This window comes from Pongo abelii, chromosome 14 (assembly GCF_028885655.2).
Source record: "Pongo abelii isolate AG06213 chromosome 14, NHGRI_mPonAbe1-v2.0_pri, whole genome shotgun sequence".
In the NCBI taxonomy this organism is placed as follows: domain Eukaryota; kingdom Metazoa; phylum Chordata; class Mammalia; order Primates; family Hominidae; genus Pongo; species Pongo abelii.
Genome location: NC_071999.2, coordinates 22,322,749 through 22,337,593, shown reverse-complemented (window position 1 = coordinate 22,337,593; position 14,845 = coordinate 22,322,749). Strand labels below are relative to the sequence as shown.

Genomic DNA, 14,845 nt, shown 5'->3' with positions numbered 1-14,845 from the left:
AACTTAACATCTTAAATACAGAATTCCAATCGAAAGAAAAGCAAACAAATGACAAAAAAAACAGCAGTCAAGCATAAGCAATGTTACTTCCTCTCTGAACAGGGAAGCATCTTGCTCACTGGGAGATAAAGGGTGAACCTCTCATCTGCTGCTGTCTCCCCGCAAGTGCCAGCAAGAAGCTGGGTGTGATGATGAAGAAAGATGGCAGCCATCACCAAGACCCCACAAGCCAAGCCATGGTCCCCTCCCTGAGGGCACAGTCCTTTCATGAAGCCATAAAAGACTGAGACCACAGCTCAGACCTGAGCACTCAGGGTTACCTACTGGGGTCGTGTAATATTCCTGATGTGATTTCTGCCAAAACCCAAACTGGTTGTTTTTTGTTTTTTTTTTCTGTTTGTTTGTTTGTTTTTGAGACAGAGTCTCACTCTGTTGGCCAGGCTGGAGTGTAGTGGCATGATCTCGGCTCACTGCAACCTCCACCTCCTGGGCTCAAGTGATTCTTCTGCCTCAGCCTCCCAAGTAGCTGGGACTACAGGCGTGTGCCACTATGCCCGGCTAATTTTTGCATCTTTTTAGTAGAGACAGATTTCACCACATTGGCCAGGCTGGTCTCTAGTGATCCACCTGCCTCAGCCTCCCAAAGGGCTGGGATTACAGGGGTGAGCCACTGCGCCCAGCCCTAAACTGACTCTTGACCAAAGAATCTGATTTGGCAAACCAAATCTTAGTGCAGTGTTCGCTCCTTCTCCCCTTACCCAGAACATGATTCAGATCCTAACATAAACACAAAAACAGGTCAGGGACCAAAACGCCGTGGTCTTGTCTATTATGCAAAATATTGAGATAATGTTCATGATTCATTCTGTTTTCAGCAATTGTGTCCATTTTGAAGCTTCTCTCGAAGCTTCGAAACACTGCATTTTTTCATACTAAATATCAAAATGTGTCACACAGGCATCACCAGTGGGAACTTTGTTTTTAAACATTTAGAAATAAAACAGTTTTTGACCCATAAGCCAGTCCTAATGCATAGGGTAATGGGGATCGAGGCTAAACACATACACAACTACAAAATATTCCCTAGAAAAATGCAAGATCCTCAGAAAATCAAGATCTCCCTACCAAACAACCTACCAAGTCATGGCAGAAGAGGTGAAGACTCCTCTCAAAAGGTAAGTGCCATAGAAATAGAGCTTGAAATACTGAACATGATTTCTCGAAGATCCTTTTTGTTACCCCAAGAGAAGTGGAGGCAGAGGAGAGAGAGAGAGCAGTTTCCCTTCCCTCTGGATCCAGGTGGATGCCAACTCTGACACGCAGGGCAGAGCACCAGGCTGCAGGAATTGGATGCAAATTGCAATCGCTTTTCACTTTGGAACGTTTGCCAGGAACTTGCGAACCATTAAGGGGATGACTGGGAAACTGGATCCATCTCTGTGGCTGGGGATGTTTCTGAATGATTCTCACAGGCTCCTTGTCTGCTCAGTGACCCTGCTGGTCCTATGCGTATCTGAGCCGGGGAATTAAAACGGCCAGTCTGACATTCTCAAGCGCCGCCCTGGACACCCCCCACTGCCAGCCCATGGTCTACAGCCACAGCGATCCCAGCTTTCCAGACAGGGTCCTGAATGTTATCTGGAATGCAGACACAAGTGTTTTGAGATATACCGTTTAGGGAATAATTCCACATGGAAAGGTATAACGTGGCCAAAATCTCGGCAGGGACCCGGCCCTCAGATGACAGTTTCCAGGAGGAAAGAGCATGGGACACTAGTGTCTGTTTAGGTTTGCCCAGAGCCCACAGCCATCTGTGCTGCAGGCAATGCATCCTCCTGCCGCTCATGGGGGGCCGGGAACCCCGGTGCTTCTGACGAAGAGTTATGCACCATTCCCTCGGCTGGGTTGTACATTCACTGGATGTCAGAAGTTTCTGAAACTGCTGTGGGGGCAGGGGAAGGAGTCGCAGAACAGTCTGGTCCTGTCCTCTGGACTCTACAAGTCATAGCGGTTCAAACTACGAGTTTGGGTAGCTCTGCCAGCTGTACTGGAAGTGGTCTGTTAAGATATTATTGGAGCCATGATAGTCCCCATGCTGGGGGAAGAGGAGGCCATTGGTGGGGCTTCTCCAGCGGGCTCTGGTGATGCTCCTTGCTGCTCAGGTCCACTGTGGTGCCAGCAGGAGGTGCTTCCTGACTTGCTGGTTTGCATCTTACTTGGTCTTGTTGTAGAGGAAGACCCCGAGGATGGCAGTTATTATGCCCAGGACATTGGTGCTGGTGACTGCATTGGGCAGCATGATCAGGGACACTGTGATGACCATGATTCTCCTGGTGGCATTGACGACCGAATAGCTCAGGGAGCTGACGAGGTTGAGGATGCTAAAGGCGATGACATTCTGGGCAAAGTTACAGAAGCCACTGACAGCCAGAAGCAGGAGCATCCAGGGCCACTGGGAGACGTAGTCAAGTCGCTGCTGACCAGGAAAGCTGAGAGGTCCACCAGAACCCAGGTGGGGATCATAAAAAAGACAGCGTCGCAGCCCAAGATGTTGAGCAGCGGGAGATGGTGGATCCACAAATCTCTCAATATCTTTTTGGAGAAAATGTTCTGAAGCAAGAAGCACAGCGTGGCAGCCTCCCCACAGGTCGAAAGACAACTTGGTGACCGTGGCCATCAGGATGCCGCTGATGATGGGGATGAGTGACAAGTATACCTTGGTGCTCTGCTTCTCCTTTATAATGATCTGGGACAGGAGGACCACCCAAATGGGCATGGTGGCCTTGATGGTGTGTGCATAGGACATGGGCACCTTCCAAAAGCTGACGTGCACTGACAGGGATGTGAAGTACTTGCCGAAGGCGACTGGCAGCACGCAGTGAGGGCAAAAGTGCGGTGGCAGCAGCGGGCCAGGCAACGGATGCAGACTGGGCCCGGGGCCTGAGATGGGTGGCACAGGGGGCACGCGCCAAGTGTGCAGCAGCGGCAGGAGCCCCGCGTACAGCACCAGGATGTGGCACAAGAACACGGTCACCGGGAACGGGAAGGCGCTCAGGATCACCTTGTTGACCACGCTGCCCACTGCAGCCGCCACCATCCTGCCCAAGTGGCCGCCCCTTCCCGCCCCTGATATAAATTCTTGACAGAATTCTCCAGTAAAACCCATCTGGGCCTAGAGATAGGTTTCTTTTTTCAGAGTTTTAAAAGTATCATTCAATGTCCTTAAGATTTATAGGGCTATTCAAACTATCTATTTTATTTATTTATTTATTTTATTTTTTGAGACAGAGTCCCGCTCTGTCACCCAGCCTGGAGGGCAGTGGCGCTATCTCGGCACTCACTACAACCTCTGCCTCCTGGGTTCAAGCACTTCTCCTGTCCCAGCCTCCTGAATAGCTGGGACTACACGCACACGCCACCATGCCTGGCTAATTTTTGTATTTTTAGTAGAGATGGGGTTTCACCATATTGGTCAGGCTGGTCTCGAACTTTTGACCTCAGGTTATCTACCCAGCTCAGCCTCCCAAAGTGCTGGGACTACAGGCGTGAGCCACCGTGCCCAGCAAACAATGATTCTTAATGAACACTTGGACATTTCTGAATTATGAGACCCTGGATTTTAAGTATTCTGTTTTAGCTGGCTTTCTGGATACCACTCCAGCAGAGGAAGGAGACACTCAACCTTACCACTGCCAGGTGAAGGTGGAAATCCAGCCCCTGCCACATGGCCTTCGTTGACACCCAGAATAGGCAGAGGAGTCCTTGCATCTGTTGGGCAGGGTGGGAGTTCTTGCTTCCCAAATAGTCCATCCTACTAACATCATGATGGGAGAGCTTTGTTACAACTGGGTGACAGGTAAAGCCCTGATGCTCCACTAAGCCTCCTCTGACACTACCCAAGGAGAAAGGGTTGAGGGATGCTTCAGTACTGCTGGGTAGGGGTGGAATTCCAGGGTCCCCACATGTCATCCACTGACATCAGAGGAATGGAACAGCCTTTAGGGATTAAAGTCTTAGCTCCCACTTGGCCTTTTCTGACACCACCCCAGTTGTACTTTTAATTCCACCCTCAATCTCCAGCGAAGGGAGAAAGGCTGCAGACTGGGTTCAATCACCAATGGCCAGTGATAAAAATCAATCATGCCTACATCATGAAACCTCCATATAAACCCTAAATGACACAGTTCAGAGAGTTTCCAGGTTGATGAATACACTGAAGTGCTGGGAGGGTGGTGTACCCAGAAAGTGCATAGAAGCTCTGCACTACTTCCCCCATATTCTGCCCTATGCGGCTCTTCCATCTGGTTGTCTCTGAGTTGTATCCTTTATAATAAAGTGGTAAGTATAAATAAAGTATTTTTCTGAGTTTTGTGAGCTCTTCTAGAAAACTACTGACCCTGAGGAGGGGGTAGTGGGAGCCTTCCATTCATACCAGGTCAGTCAGGAGGAGTTCAGGAGGCCCAGGCTTACAGGCTTACAGCTGGCATCTGTAGTGAGGAACAGGGTAGTGGTCTTGTGGGACTAAGCCCTTGGTATCCAGGGAGATTGATAATTGGTTGTTGGTGTGAGAAAAACCACACATTTGGTGTCAGAAGTGTTGTAAGTAGAAACAAGTTGTAGTACCATATTAGAGGAAGGAAGAAATGAAATAAATAGAATTTTGTCTCCGAGAGCTGATCCTTAATTGTGAGGCAGGATAAAAAAACATAAAGACATCATTTTTGAAATAAAGGTAAGATAAACAAAGTTCCAATAATGTACCAAATGCAGAGGGAAACAACTGACAGAATAACTGAGATTGAGTAATTGAGATTAGCACGAGCACTGAGATTATTCTGAATGAGAAAAGAGAACCGGTAAGTACAAAAATGGTGAATAGCACTATTCAAGAAATATATTGAATATAACAAGTTCTGTAAGAAACAGAATGCACGTTCAACTCTTTTATAAAAATTAAAACTAAATTATTTTAAGTTTCAAATATTATCTTAATACTAAACATGAAATATTTTAAATAATAGAATTAATAACTACATTATTAAGTTTAAAATATTACCTTTCATGTTCCATTTGCCTGAGGTGATCATTTTTTATAGCTTCAGTTACTAAGTTAGTATGAGGATCATCCTGGTAAAATAAAATGGAAGAAAAAAAGAATAATTCAGAAGTAAACAGCAAGAACTTAATTTTTGTTTTGTTTTGTTTTGAGATACAGCCTCACTCTATTGCCCAGGCTGGAGTGCAGTGGCAAGATCATGGCTCACTGCAGCCTCCACCTCCCTGGGCTCAGGTGATCCTCCCACCTCAGCCTCCCAAGTAGCTGGGACTACAGGGGCACGCCATGATGCCTGGCTAATTTTTGTATTTTTTGTAGAGATGAGGTTTCACCATTTTGCCCAGGCTGGTCTTCAATTCCTGGGCTCAAGCAATTTGCTCACCTCAGCCTTTCAAAGTACTGGGACTATAGGCATAAGCCATCATGTCCAGTCACGAACTTGAATTTCCAATAAGCCTCCCCACTAATTAGTTTTAAAAAATGGAGAGTAAATTAATCCTTCTATTTTCCCTTATGTAAATTAGAACTTTCTTTTTTCATATTTCTGATTACCAATCACATTCTCCATTGAACTAACCTATTCTAAGAAGCTGATAAAAGGATCAGGATGGAAAGATTAGTACCAAGTACACAGAAGCTGGGGTTGTTAGTACAAATATGTAATACTTTAATTCTAAACTCAAATATAAATGCTTCAATCATCAATTACTTAGTATGATCCATATCTCTACTCCCCATTAAAAACACAGATGATTTTACAACATATATTATTTTTTCTCAATATGAAAATAATATATAATAATTAACATTTGCCCAGCACTTAACTATCTTCCACGTACTACATTTTTTTTTGTTTGGTTAGTTTTGTTTTGAGACAGAGTCTTGCTCTGTTGCCCAGACTGGAGCACTGTGGCACGATCATGGGTCACTGCAGCCTCAAATTCTGGGCTCAAGCCATCTTCCCACTCAGCTTCTGGAGTAGGTGGGACTACAGACATGTACCACCACGCCTGGCTAATATTTTATTTTTTTTATTTGTTATTTTACTTTTGAGACAAGGTCTCACTCTGTCATCCAGGCTGGAGAGCAGTGTTGTGATCACAACTCACTAAACCCCTGACCTCCCCGGGCTTAGATGATCCTCCCACCTCAGCCTCCAGAGTAGCTGGGACTACAGGTGTACACCACCAGGCTGGCTAATTTTTTATTTTTTTGAGACAAGGTCTTATTCTGTCACCCAAGCTAATGTGCAGGGGTGTGATCACGGCTCATTGCAGCCTTGACCTCCTCGGGCTCAGATGATCCTCCCACCTCAGCCTCCCAAGTAGCTGGGACTACAGGTGTGCAACATCAAGCCCGGCTAATTTTCGTTTTTTTTTTTGTAGAGATGGAGTTTCGCCATGTTGCGCAGGCTGATCTTGAACTCTCAGGCTCAAGCAATCCTCCTACCTTGGCCTCCCAAAGTGTTGGAATTACAGGTGTGAGCCACTGTGCCTAGCTGCCAAGTACTATTTTAAGCATTTCACATGCATTAACTTATTTAATCCTCACCTATAATCCTCACCTTAACCCTATAAAATAGGTTATAATAGTTAATCCCATTACATATATAAAAGAACTGAGGCACAGGGAGAGTAACAGCTGAGTAGGAGAGCCAAGGCATCTGGCTTCAGAGCCTATACTCTTTACCCACTATGCTACAGTACTCTTATAATCTATTTTTTTTTTTTTTTTTGAGATGGAGTTTTGCTCTTGTCACCCAGGCTGGAGTGAATGGTGCGATCTCGGCTCCTGCAACCTCCACCTTCTGGGTTCAAGTGATTCTCCTGCCTCAGCCTCCCTAGTAACTGGGATTACAGGCACCTGCCACCATGCCCAGCTAATATAATCTATTAAAAAAATCTATTAAAAGTTCAACTCTGTGAAATTGAAAATGTACCACTTTTATCTACAAATAGAGGCAATTTCATATGGTTTTCCTTAAACTAATACACAGTATGCCAATATTTTATTTGTAAAAATCTGGAAAATATTTCAAAAGCATTTACAATCTCATAGCTCAGAAACTACTGTTCCTACATTGGTGTCAATTCTTTCAGTTTATGTTCATGTTATAGGTGTGCATAGCTGTATGTTTTCACTTAACATTATATGAGATTTCCCTAGGTGTTTGAAAATATGACTTTTGATAACTGCATTATGTTCCACTCTATGGATAAGGATAAGGAATTTAAATTTATTTCACCTTTTTTTTTTTTTTTCAAGACAGAGTCTTGCTCTGTCACCCAGGATGGAGTGCAGTGGCGCAATCTCGGCTCACTGCAACCTCCACCTCCCAAGTTCAAGCAATTCTCCTGCCTCGGCCTCCCAAGTAGCTGAGATTACAGGCACCCACCACCACACCCAGCTAATTTTTGTATTTTCAGTAGAGACAGGGTTTCGCCCTGTTGGTCAGGCTGGTCTCGAACTACTGACCTCGCAATCCGCCCACCTCGGCCTCCCAAAGTGCTGTTAATTACAGGTGTGAGCCACTGCGCCTGGCCTTCGCTCTTGATATATTTACACACAGTTGAGGGTTCCCTCTGCTCCACAATAGCTCTTAATAGGTGAAATAAGGATTTGGAGGTTTCTTGGTCAAGATATTACCCTTGGCCGGGCTCACAGCTGTAATCCCAGCACTTTGGAAAGTGGAGGCAGGTGGATCACATGAGGCCAGGAGTTCAAGACCAGACTGGGCAACATGGCAAAACCCCTTCTCTACTAAAAATAAAAAACTTAGCTGGGCATGGTGGCGCATGCCTGTAATCCCAGCTACTCGGGAGCCTGAGGCATGAGAATTGCCAGAGCCTGGGAGGCAGAGATTGCGCCACTGCACTCCAGCCTGGAAGGCAGGCTCTCTGTCTCAAAAAAAAAAAAAAAAAAAAAAAAAAAAGATATTATGCTTAATGAATGACATGGAATCTTATTTTTAATGATTTTTTTAACTAAAATTGTGCAGTCTGGTTTAACCATAATCTCTACTCCATTTCAATAGAGTCTCATTCTCAACCCAATTTAAATAACAAATGAAATATATCCATAATAAAACACATTGATACAGGCCTGGGAAAAACCCAAGTAGTCATCTATTCTGGCTTTCTCATTCTGAAAACAGAAAAGCACAGATAAGTGGGAAGTGGCTACAGAAATGTCTTTTTCATACTCACACTTGGTGAAATATATTTATCTTCATCAATTTCTAATGGAACAGCAATCAATTTTTGGAATGCCTTCTTCATTTTTTCTCGGTCTCCAACAGCAAAATAACAGATAGTTAGGTTGTAGCCTGCCTTCAGATTTGGTGCCATGCTCATTATGTGCTCATATGAATTAATAGCATCTGAATACTGACCAGCCTGAATAAATGTAACTCCAATGTTCTGCATTATTTTAATCCTAAAAGAAAAAGACATGGATTAGCTTTAAAATTCTGAACTCTTTAGTATGACATTCAAACCATTCACAAATAGTTTTCTTTTTTCCTCTCCCACTTTACTTCGTTTTTGTTTTGTTAAAGCTTTATTGATAAAAGCTTTATATACACACCATAAAATTCACTCATTTTAAGTATATGATTCAATAATTATTGCTGTATTTATATAGTTGTGGAACTATAACAACATCCTTATTTTAATTCATTTCCATTACCCTAAAAATAAAACCTGTGCTCATTAACAGTCATTCCCCATTCTTATTCCTAGCCCTAGGTAAACATTAGTCTTTTTTCTTTTTTTTAGACAGGGTCTCTCTCTGTCACTCAGGCTGGAATGCAGTGGCATGATCTCTGCTCACTGGAACCTCTGCCTCCTGGGTTCAAGCAATTCTCCCACCTCAGCCTCCTAAATAGCTGGGATTGTAAGCACATGCCACCACGCCGGGCTAATTTTTGTATTTTTAGTAGAGATGGGGTTTCACCATACTGGTCAGGCTGGTCTGGAACTCCCGACTTCAGGTGATTCGCCCGCCTCGGCCTCCCAAAGTGCTGGGATTACAGGCGTGAGGCACCATGCCTGGCCCATTAGTCTATTTTCTGTCTCTTCTAGGCATTGTACATAAATGGAGTCATACAATTTGTGATATTTTGTCTTGCTTCTTTCACTTGGCATAATTTTTTGAGATTCTTCCATTTTGTAGCATGTATCAGTACTTCATTCCTTTTTTTGTCAAATAGCATTTCATAGTATGAATACGTACCTTATTTTATTTATACGTTGCCTACTTGGTAGACATTTGTCTTGTTTCTACTTTTTGGCTATTATGAATAATTTTGTTATGAATGTTTGTGTAAAAGCCTTTGTGACAATCTATATTTTCATTTCTCTTGGGTATATACCTAAAAGCAGAATTGCTGGTCACATGGTAAATTTGTGTTTAACTTTTTTATCTAACTGCCTGTTTTCCGAAGTAGCTGCACCATTTGACATCTCCAGTGAATGAGGTTTCTAATTTTTCTAAATATTCACCAAAACTTATTGTTTCTTTGATTGGAGCCATTCTAATGGATGTGATCCCACCTTATTTCTAAACACTCTTCAATATAATCCCTCTATTTCAACTCAATTAGTTTATTCATAATTCTCTGATCAGATCATAAAGACTATTATGTCCCTGACTGGTCTCAGGTGTTGCCTTTTTCTCAGATGTTATCCCTTCTCTCCTCCTAAATAGTCAATATCAAGTATGCCTCCTTCAAAAAGCCTTTCTTGATCATTCTTGTTCGCAATAATGATTTCTTCCACTGAATTATTACAGCACCCATTGTCTTGATTATTGATTATGAAGCACTTAATATATGTTACTCAATACTATTTTTTTTCTAAAATGCTCAAATTCTTGGTCTCACCTGGCTTAAAAGTACTTCAAGGGCATTGTGTTCTGTAAGTTAGATAATATTTGCTAATGATAATGAGATATTATGTAAAATTCAAAAACAAATGATCTTAAAAGGTGGTATTGCAAATAAATTAACTTTCACAGAGAAACTGTACAGTGCCTAGGGGAAATTATGATCAGTAAATATCCTGGAACTTCCTATGTCCCCACAGTTATCGCTAGACCATAAGAAAACTTACTGTTTCTGCTCCTGAATATTATAAGAATAGAAAATATCCCAGCTTCCCCCTCTTCTAAGACTCAGAAGTAATCCTTTTCTCTCACTATTTCATTCTCAAGCTACAGCAAGAACGTAAGGGGGGCTTAATTTCTAGCCTCGTATTGATATGTTTGATACGTTCTGGAGGACTGCTATTATGATTTTGTGTCCACATTAAGTTATATCAGGGTAGTAATGGCCTTCAGGGTTAACCCCTTTATTGGTCACTTAGCTTAGTTTTATTTCATATGATCACATACAGTGCTTTAACCTTTAACTTGTCATTATAAAAATGTGTACAAGTAGTAAGAAGGGAACAGATCAAAATACTACACGTATAAATCTCATGTACAAACACTTCAAAATGTTCAACCCACTGAAAACAGGTCAGAAGAGTTATCTTGTTTTAGAAAAACGCTTTAATTATACAATTATTATCTATTGTTATAAACTTACCTCATTTGATTATTGACACTTGAAACTTGGTCTAATGCCATTCGGTAGAATTTAATGGCTTTGGAATAATTTCTTTGCTTTAAATAGATATTTCCCATATTCATTTTCAATATTCCTAATTTAAAAAAATTTAATGAATGTATAATATTCTTTTTTCTCCACTCTTTGATATTTTAGATGACTTTTAATTCATATTCTCTGAAGCATTTCTCAGTTATGAAGTCTCAGACATTATCTAAAATTTTAACTTTAAAACAGTTATACTTTTCAAACTTACCTCCTGTGAAGAAATGGAACTTAAGACAGATTCCTGAAACTATGGCTAGAAAACAACTGATTTACATTATTGTGCTTTACATTATTGTGCATTCTTCTAGGAAAACATGGAACTTAAAGACATTTAAAAGTTAGACTCAAGAATGCCACATACATTTTAATAATATTAAAGGAAATGGCATTCTGATAAACATTAATACTGCTACCAAAAAATTACACAATATAAATGCTAAAAATAAACTATAATCTCTTGGGGATAAATTTATATAAGGAAAAGCACATTCTATGAGGATGCCATGGCTCATTCTACTTGTGATAACGGGATACATTTTTTTTGTTTACTATTAGGCAGTATACCTCATACTAACTATATTTCTTCATCTGTAAGGATTTTTATATAAATAGTATGTTTAAGCAGGATACCCCTATCATAAATACTGATTTGTTTAGAGCATAGATCATTTCATTTTAAGGAAGCATAAAATGAAGAGACATAAATTAACACTACGAAAGAATTACATCTATTGGAAAAACTGATTATGTACACCTACCTGCGTTGCTAAACATCTTATTTTTCACTATAACTTGATAAGTGTTAAGTGCTTCGGCATACATTTCATTAACTGAATACTGACTGGCCAAATTGAAAAGAACCTAAGGAAGAAAATATTATAGAAAAGACACATAAGACCACTTTAGGCCCCTTTCACCTATAATCTTTCTAGAGATTAAAATCCTATAACAAAGTTAGCTACTTACATCAAGATACTCAGCCAATTATGAAATTAAGTAAACAAAAGAATTATCTTGCATTACAAATGAACATTAAGAAAAGAAGAGCTGTCCTCTAAATTTCACCTTAATTTTCTACGTATTCTATTGAATTTAGTAGTATTTGCCATCTATTAATCTCTGGAGGACCTACAAAGAATAAATGTGTATCATTAATGCTGCTGGTGATCAAAGAAATAAGCAAGATCGTGAACTAAATTCTCTTTGTAAATATAAATTAAACATGGAAATATCTTAAACCTTAAAGTCTATCAGAAGAATCTGTATAGTAAGCTCTATATACTAAATTACAATTTAAGTAATTAATTTATAATAAATTATGTTCCTAAAGGTAAAAAATGATCATCATAAATTATCCCTGAAAGATTTAATGGAATCGTAGAATATCAGCTATAAAGAGTAAGCATCTAACATTTCAAAATTTCAAACGCCCTTTTTTCTATGTGTTTAGTATATGAAAACTTTACCCACTGAAAATACACCCTTTTAAACAGAAGTGCAAATATTAAGGAGGTGTCTTTTCAGAATTAAATAAATGATGTTGCTAGAAATTAGAGGCATTAGTTTTTTTTTCCCCACTACCCTCATAGAACATTATCTTACATGCCTAGTTTGAAGTTCTTGAAAATCACTGACTGAAAAGTCTACATCACAATCTCATCAAAATAACCACCTTGATAGAGCATTAAAATTAGTGCTCTTCAAGAAATAGAGCCATTGGATGGTAGGTTTGCAGGTACTTACTAAGTTATCAAAATATATACTTTTTTTTTTTTTTTTTTTTTTGAGATGGAGTCTCGCTCTGTCACCCAGGCTCTGGAGTGCAGTGGCGCGATCTCGGCTCACTGCAAGCTCCGCCTCCCGGGTTCACGCCATTCTCCTGCCTCAGCCTCCCGAGTAGCTGGGACTACAGGCGCCCGCCACCACGCCTGGCTAATTTTTTGTATTTTTAGTAGAGATGGGGTTTCACCATGTTAGCCAGGATGGTCTCGATCTCCTGACCTTGTGATCCGCCCGCCTCGGCCTCCCAAAGTGCTGGGATTACAGGCGTGAGCCACCGCGTCCAGCTACATATTTTTTAATAAATAGAGACAAGGTCTCACTATGTTGCCCAGGCTGGTCACAAACTTCCGAGCTCAAGTAATCCTTCCACCTTGACCTCCCAAGGTGTTAGGATTACAGGAGTGAGCCACTGCACCCAGCCTAAAATAACTAGCTAAATAACTAAATAAAAGAGCTCTTTGCACAAAACAAAGACAAGAGTGTTTCATGAACTAAAGATTCTTATTAATCTAATTGTGAGCATCTAAAGACCAGAAGCACCTGAAGATTTTAAAAATAAAAGAAAAAAGACTCTGGAACCCATTAACCCTAGTCAAAATTTTATTTAAAAATTGTGTTATATTTCAATACTTACTGAGTAAGTTAAATCCAAATTGATATTTTCTGGAGTTGTAACTTGTTCTCGCTGTCTCACCAGGACTCTCTCTTTTCTTCCCGCATCTTTTGCCTTTTCTAAGGCCTGAAATCAGATTTATACCTTGTAACTTCCTTTGAGTGTTCATCAACTTTTATGCATTTGAGAAATATCTACATGAAGGTTGGATGAACTCATTTTCTATCCTCAGATTCCTCAAGACACCCCCTCTGTGCTCTTACCAGAAACTTCCCTTGGAAAGGGACTTTTTTTTTTTTAGAATGACAAAGCCCCAGTTTTATGAGTAATAAAAGTAGCTTTTTAAAGTGAACATTTCTTTCTAATGGTATTCATTAATCCAATAACTCGTGGAAATTATATTTATCTGATATGACAATCAAAGTAATATGAACAAAGCAAATTAAAAGAAAAGATTGATATTTAAAAAGCAAAGTTGGATTCCCAAAAAGCAAACTATAATTTTTTAGTTACTTGGGAAAAAATATTTGATAGTAGTGAGGCTTCAAGAAGAAAACAGCCCTTAGTACTGTGTGTGGCTCATGGTAGCTACACCTTTCAGCAGCATATTGCTGTCTAATCCAATAGTCCACCAAGCTGCCAAGTTAAGTATACCAATACATTAGAATTTTTTTCCCTACTGAAAAGACCAATGTCAAGAATTACAAAACCAGCCAATTATTTTGACATTCAAATTTATGAAACTGAGTTACAATTCCTGGTTCTCAAAATAATTGCTTCTTATCCTAAGACCAGTCAAAGGCAAACAAAAATATTTGTCTATACATATGGTGTATGTATAAAAACAGACATACACCTATAAATGCTTCATAATTTTGAATCTTATTTATGAACTTACCAATTTTAAGTCTCCACAACTATTGGCAATACAGCTTTCTTCTACCAATTCATTTACTTCCTTCTCTAATTGCTTTATTTTTTCCTCTGGGCTATTAAAGACAAAAGCAGGTACAATTTAAATCATTCAACCTCTAAAAATCTATACTAAAATTTATTTTATTTTATTTTACAGACAAGGTCTCACTTGGTTGCCCAGGCTGGAGTGCAGTGGCACAATCATAGCTTACTGCAGCCTGTAGTCTTGACTTCTGGGCTCAGGTCATCTCCTCCCACCTCAGCCTCTCAAGTAGCTAGGACTACAGGGGCATGCCACCATACATCAATAATTTTGTTTTTGTTTTTTGTAGAGACAGAGTCTCCTCATCTTGCCCAGGGAGGCTGGTCTTAAACTCCAGGCCTCAAGTGATTCTCCCTCCTCAGCCTCCCAAAGTGCTGGGATTACAGGTGTGAACCACAACACCCAGCCTAATTTACTTTCAACATTGAACGATGTGCAGTTAAACTTTATAGTTTAACTATAAAGTTAAGGTAAGACAAATGTATACATGGTATTAAAGAGCAAATGTAGTACTGTTTTTAACAACTACATCATGTAACTATTCATAATAGTAAAATAATAACAACAGTCAAGATAGGTAACATGGCCGGGCGTGGTGGCTCCTGCCTGTAATCCCAGCACTTTGGGAGGCTTAGGCAGGTAGATCACTTGAGGTCAGGAGTTTGAGACCAGCCTGGCCAACATGGTGAAACCCTGTCTCTACTAAAAAATACAAAAATTAGCCAGGTGTTGTGGCAGGCACCTATAATCCCAGTTACTTGGGAGGCTGAGGCAGGAGAA

At 40.4% G+C, this 14,845-nt stretch overlaps 2 protein-coding genes and 1 pseudogene across 30 annotated transcripts in view; 1 reads left to right on the top strand and 2 right to left on the bottom strand.

Annotated features, from left to right (window-relative positions):
* The window catches only part of EEF1AKMT1 (EEF1A lysine methyltransferase 1), a 189,734-nt gene extending 187,221 nt beyond the window's left edge, over positions 1 to 2,513 (top strand). For both annotated transcript variants that reach the window (XM_054528785.2, XM_054528787.2), the window contains exon 6: positions 103 to 2,513. In XM_054528785.2, the coding sequence (XP_054384760.1) occupies positions 103 to 287 (185 nt within the window). In that variant the 3' untranslated portion in view covers positions 288 to 2,513. The remainder of the gene's footprint in view (positions 1 to 102) is intronic.
* The window catches only part of IFT88 (intraflagellar transport 88), a 133,847-nt gene that overhangs the window by 87,722 nt on the left and 31,280 nt on the right, over positions 1 to 14,845 (bottom strand). For 21 of the 28 annotated variants that reach the window (XR_008512522.2, XM_024257689.3, XM_024257691.3 and 18 more), the window contains 6 exons: positions 14,006 to 14,096; positions 13,129 to 13,233; positions 11,471 to 11,573; positions 10,644 to 10,758; positions 8,263 to 8,491; positions 5,057 to 5,127 (listed from right to left, as the gene is read on the bottom strand). Coding sequence is in view for 27 of the 28 variants with exons in the window: in XM_024257689.3 (XP_024113457.2) it covers positions 5,057 to 5,127; positions 8,263 to 8,491; positions 10,644 to 10,758; positions 11,471 to 11,573; positions 13,129 to 13,233; positions 14,006 to 14,096 (714 nt within the window). In the remaining variant the exon portion in view is untranslated. The remainder of the gene's footprint in view (positions 1 to 5,056; positions 5,128 to 8,262; positions 8,492 to 10,643; positions 10,759 to 11,470; positions 11,574 to 13,128; positions 13,234 to 14,005; positions 14,097 to 14,845) is intronic. The other 7 variants (XM_054528774.2, XM_054528776.2, XM_063715100.1 and 4 more) reach the window with 1 other exon arrangement.
* On the bottom strand, positions 800 to 4,476 carry LOC129049439 (solute carrier family 35 member E1-like; annotated as a pseudogene).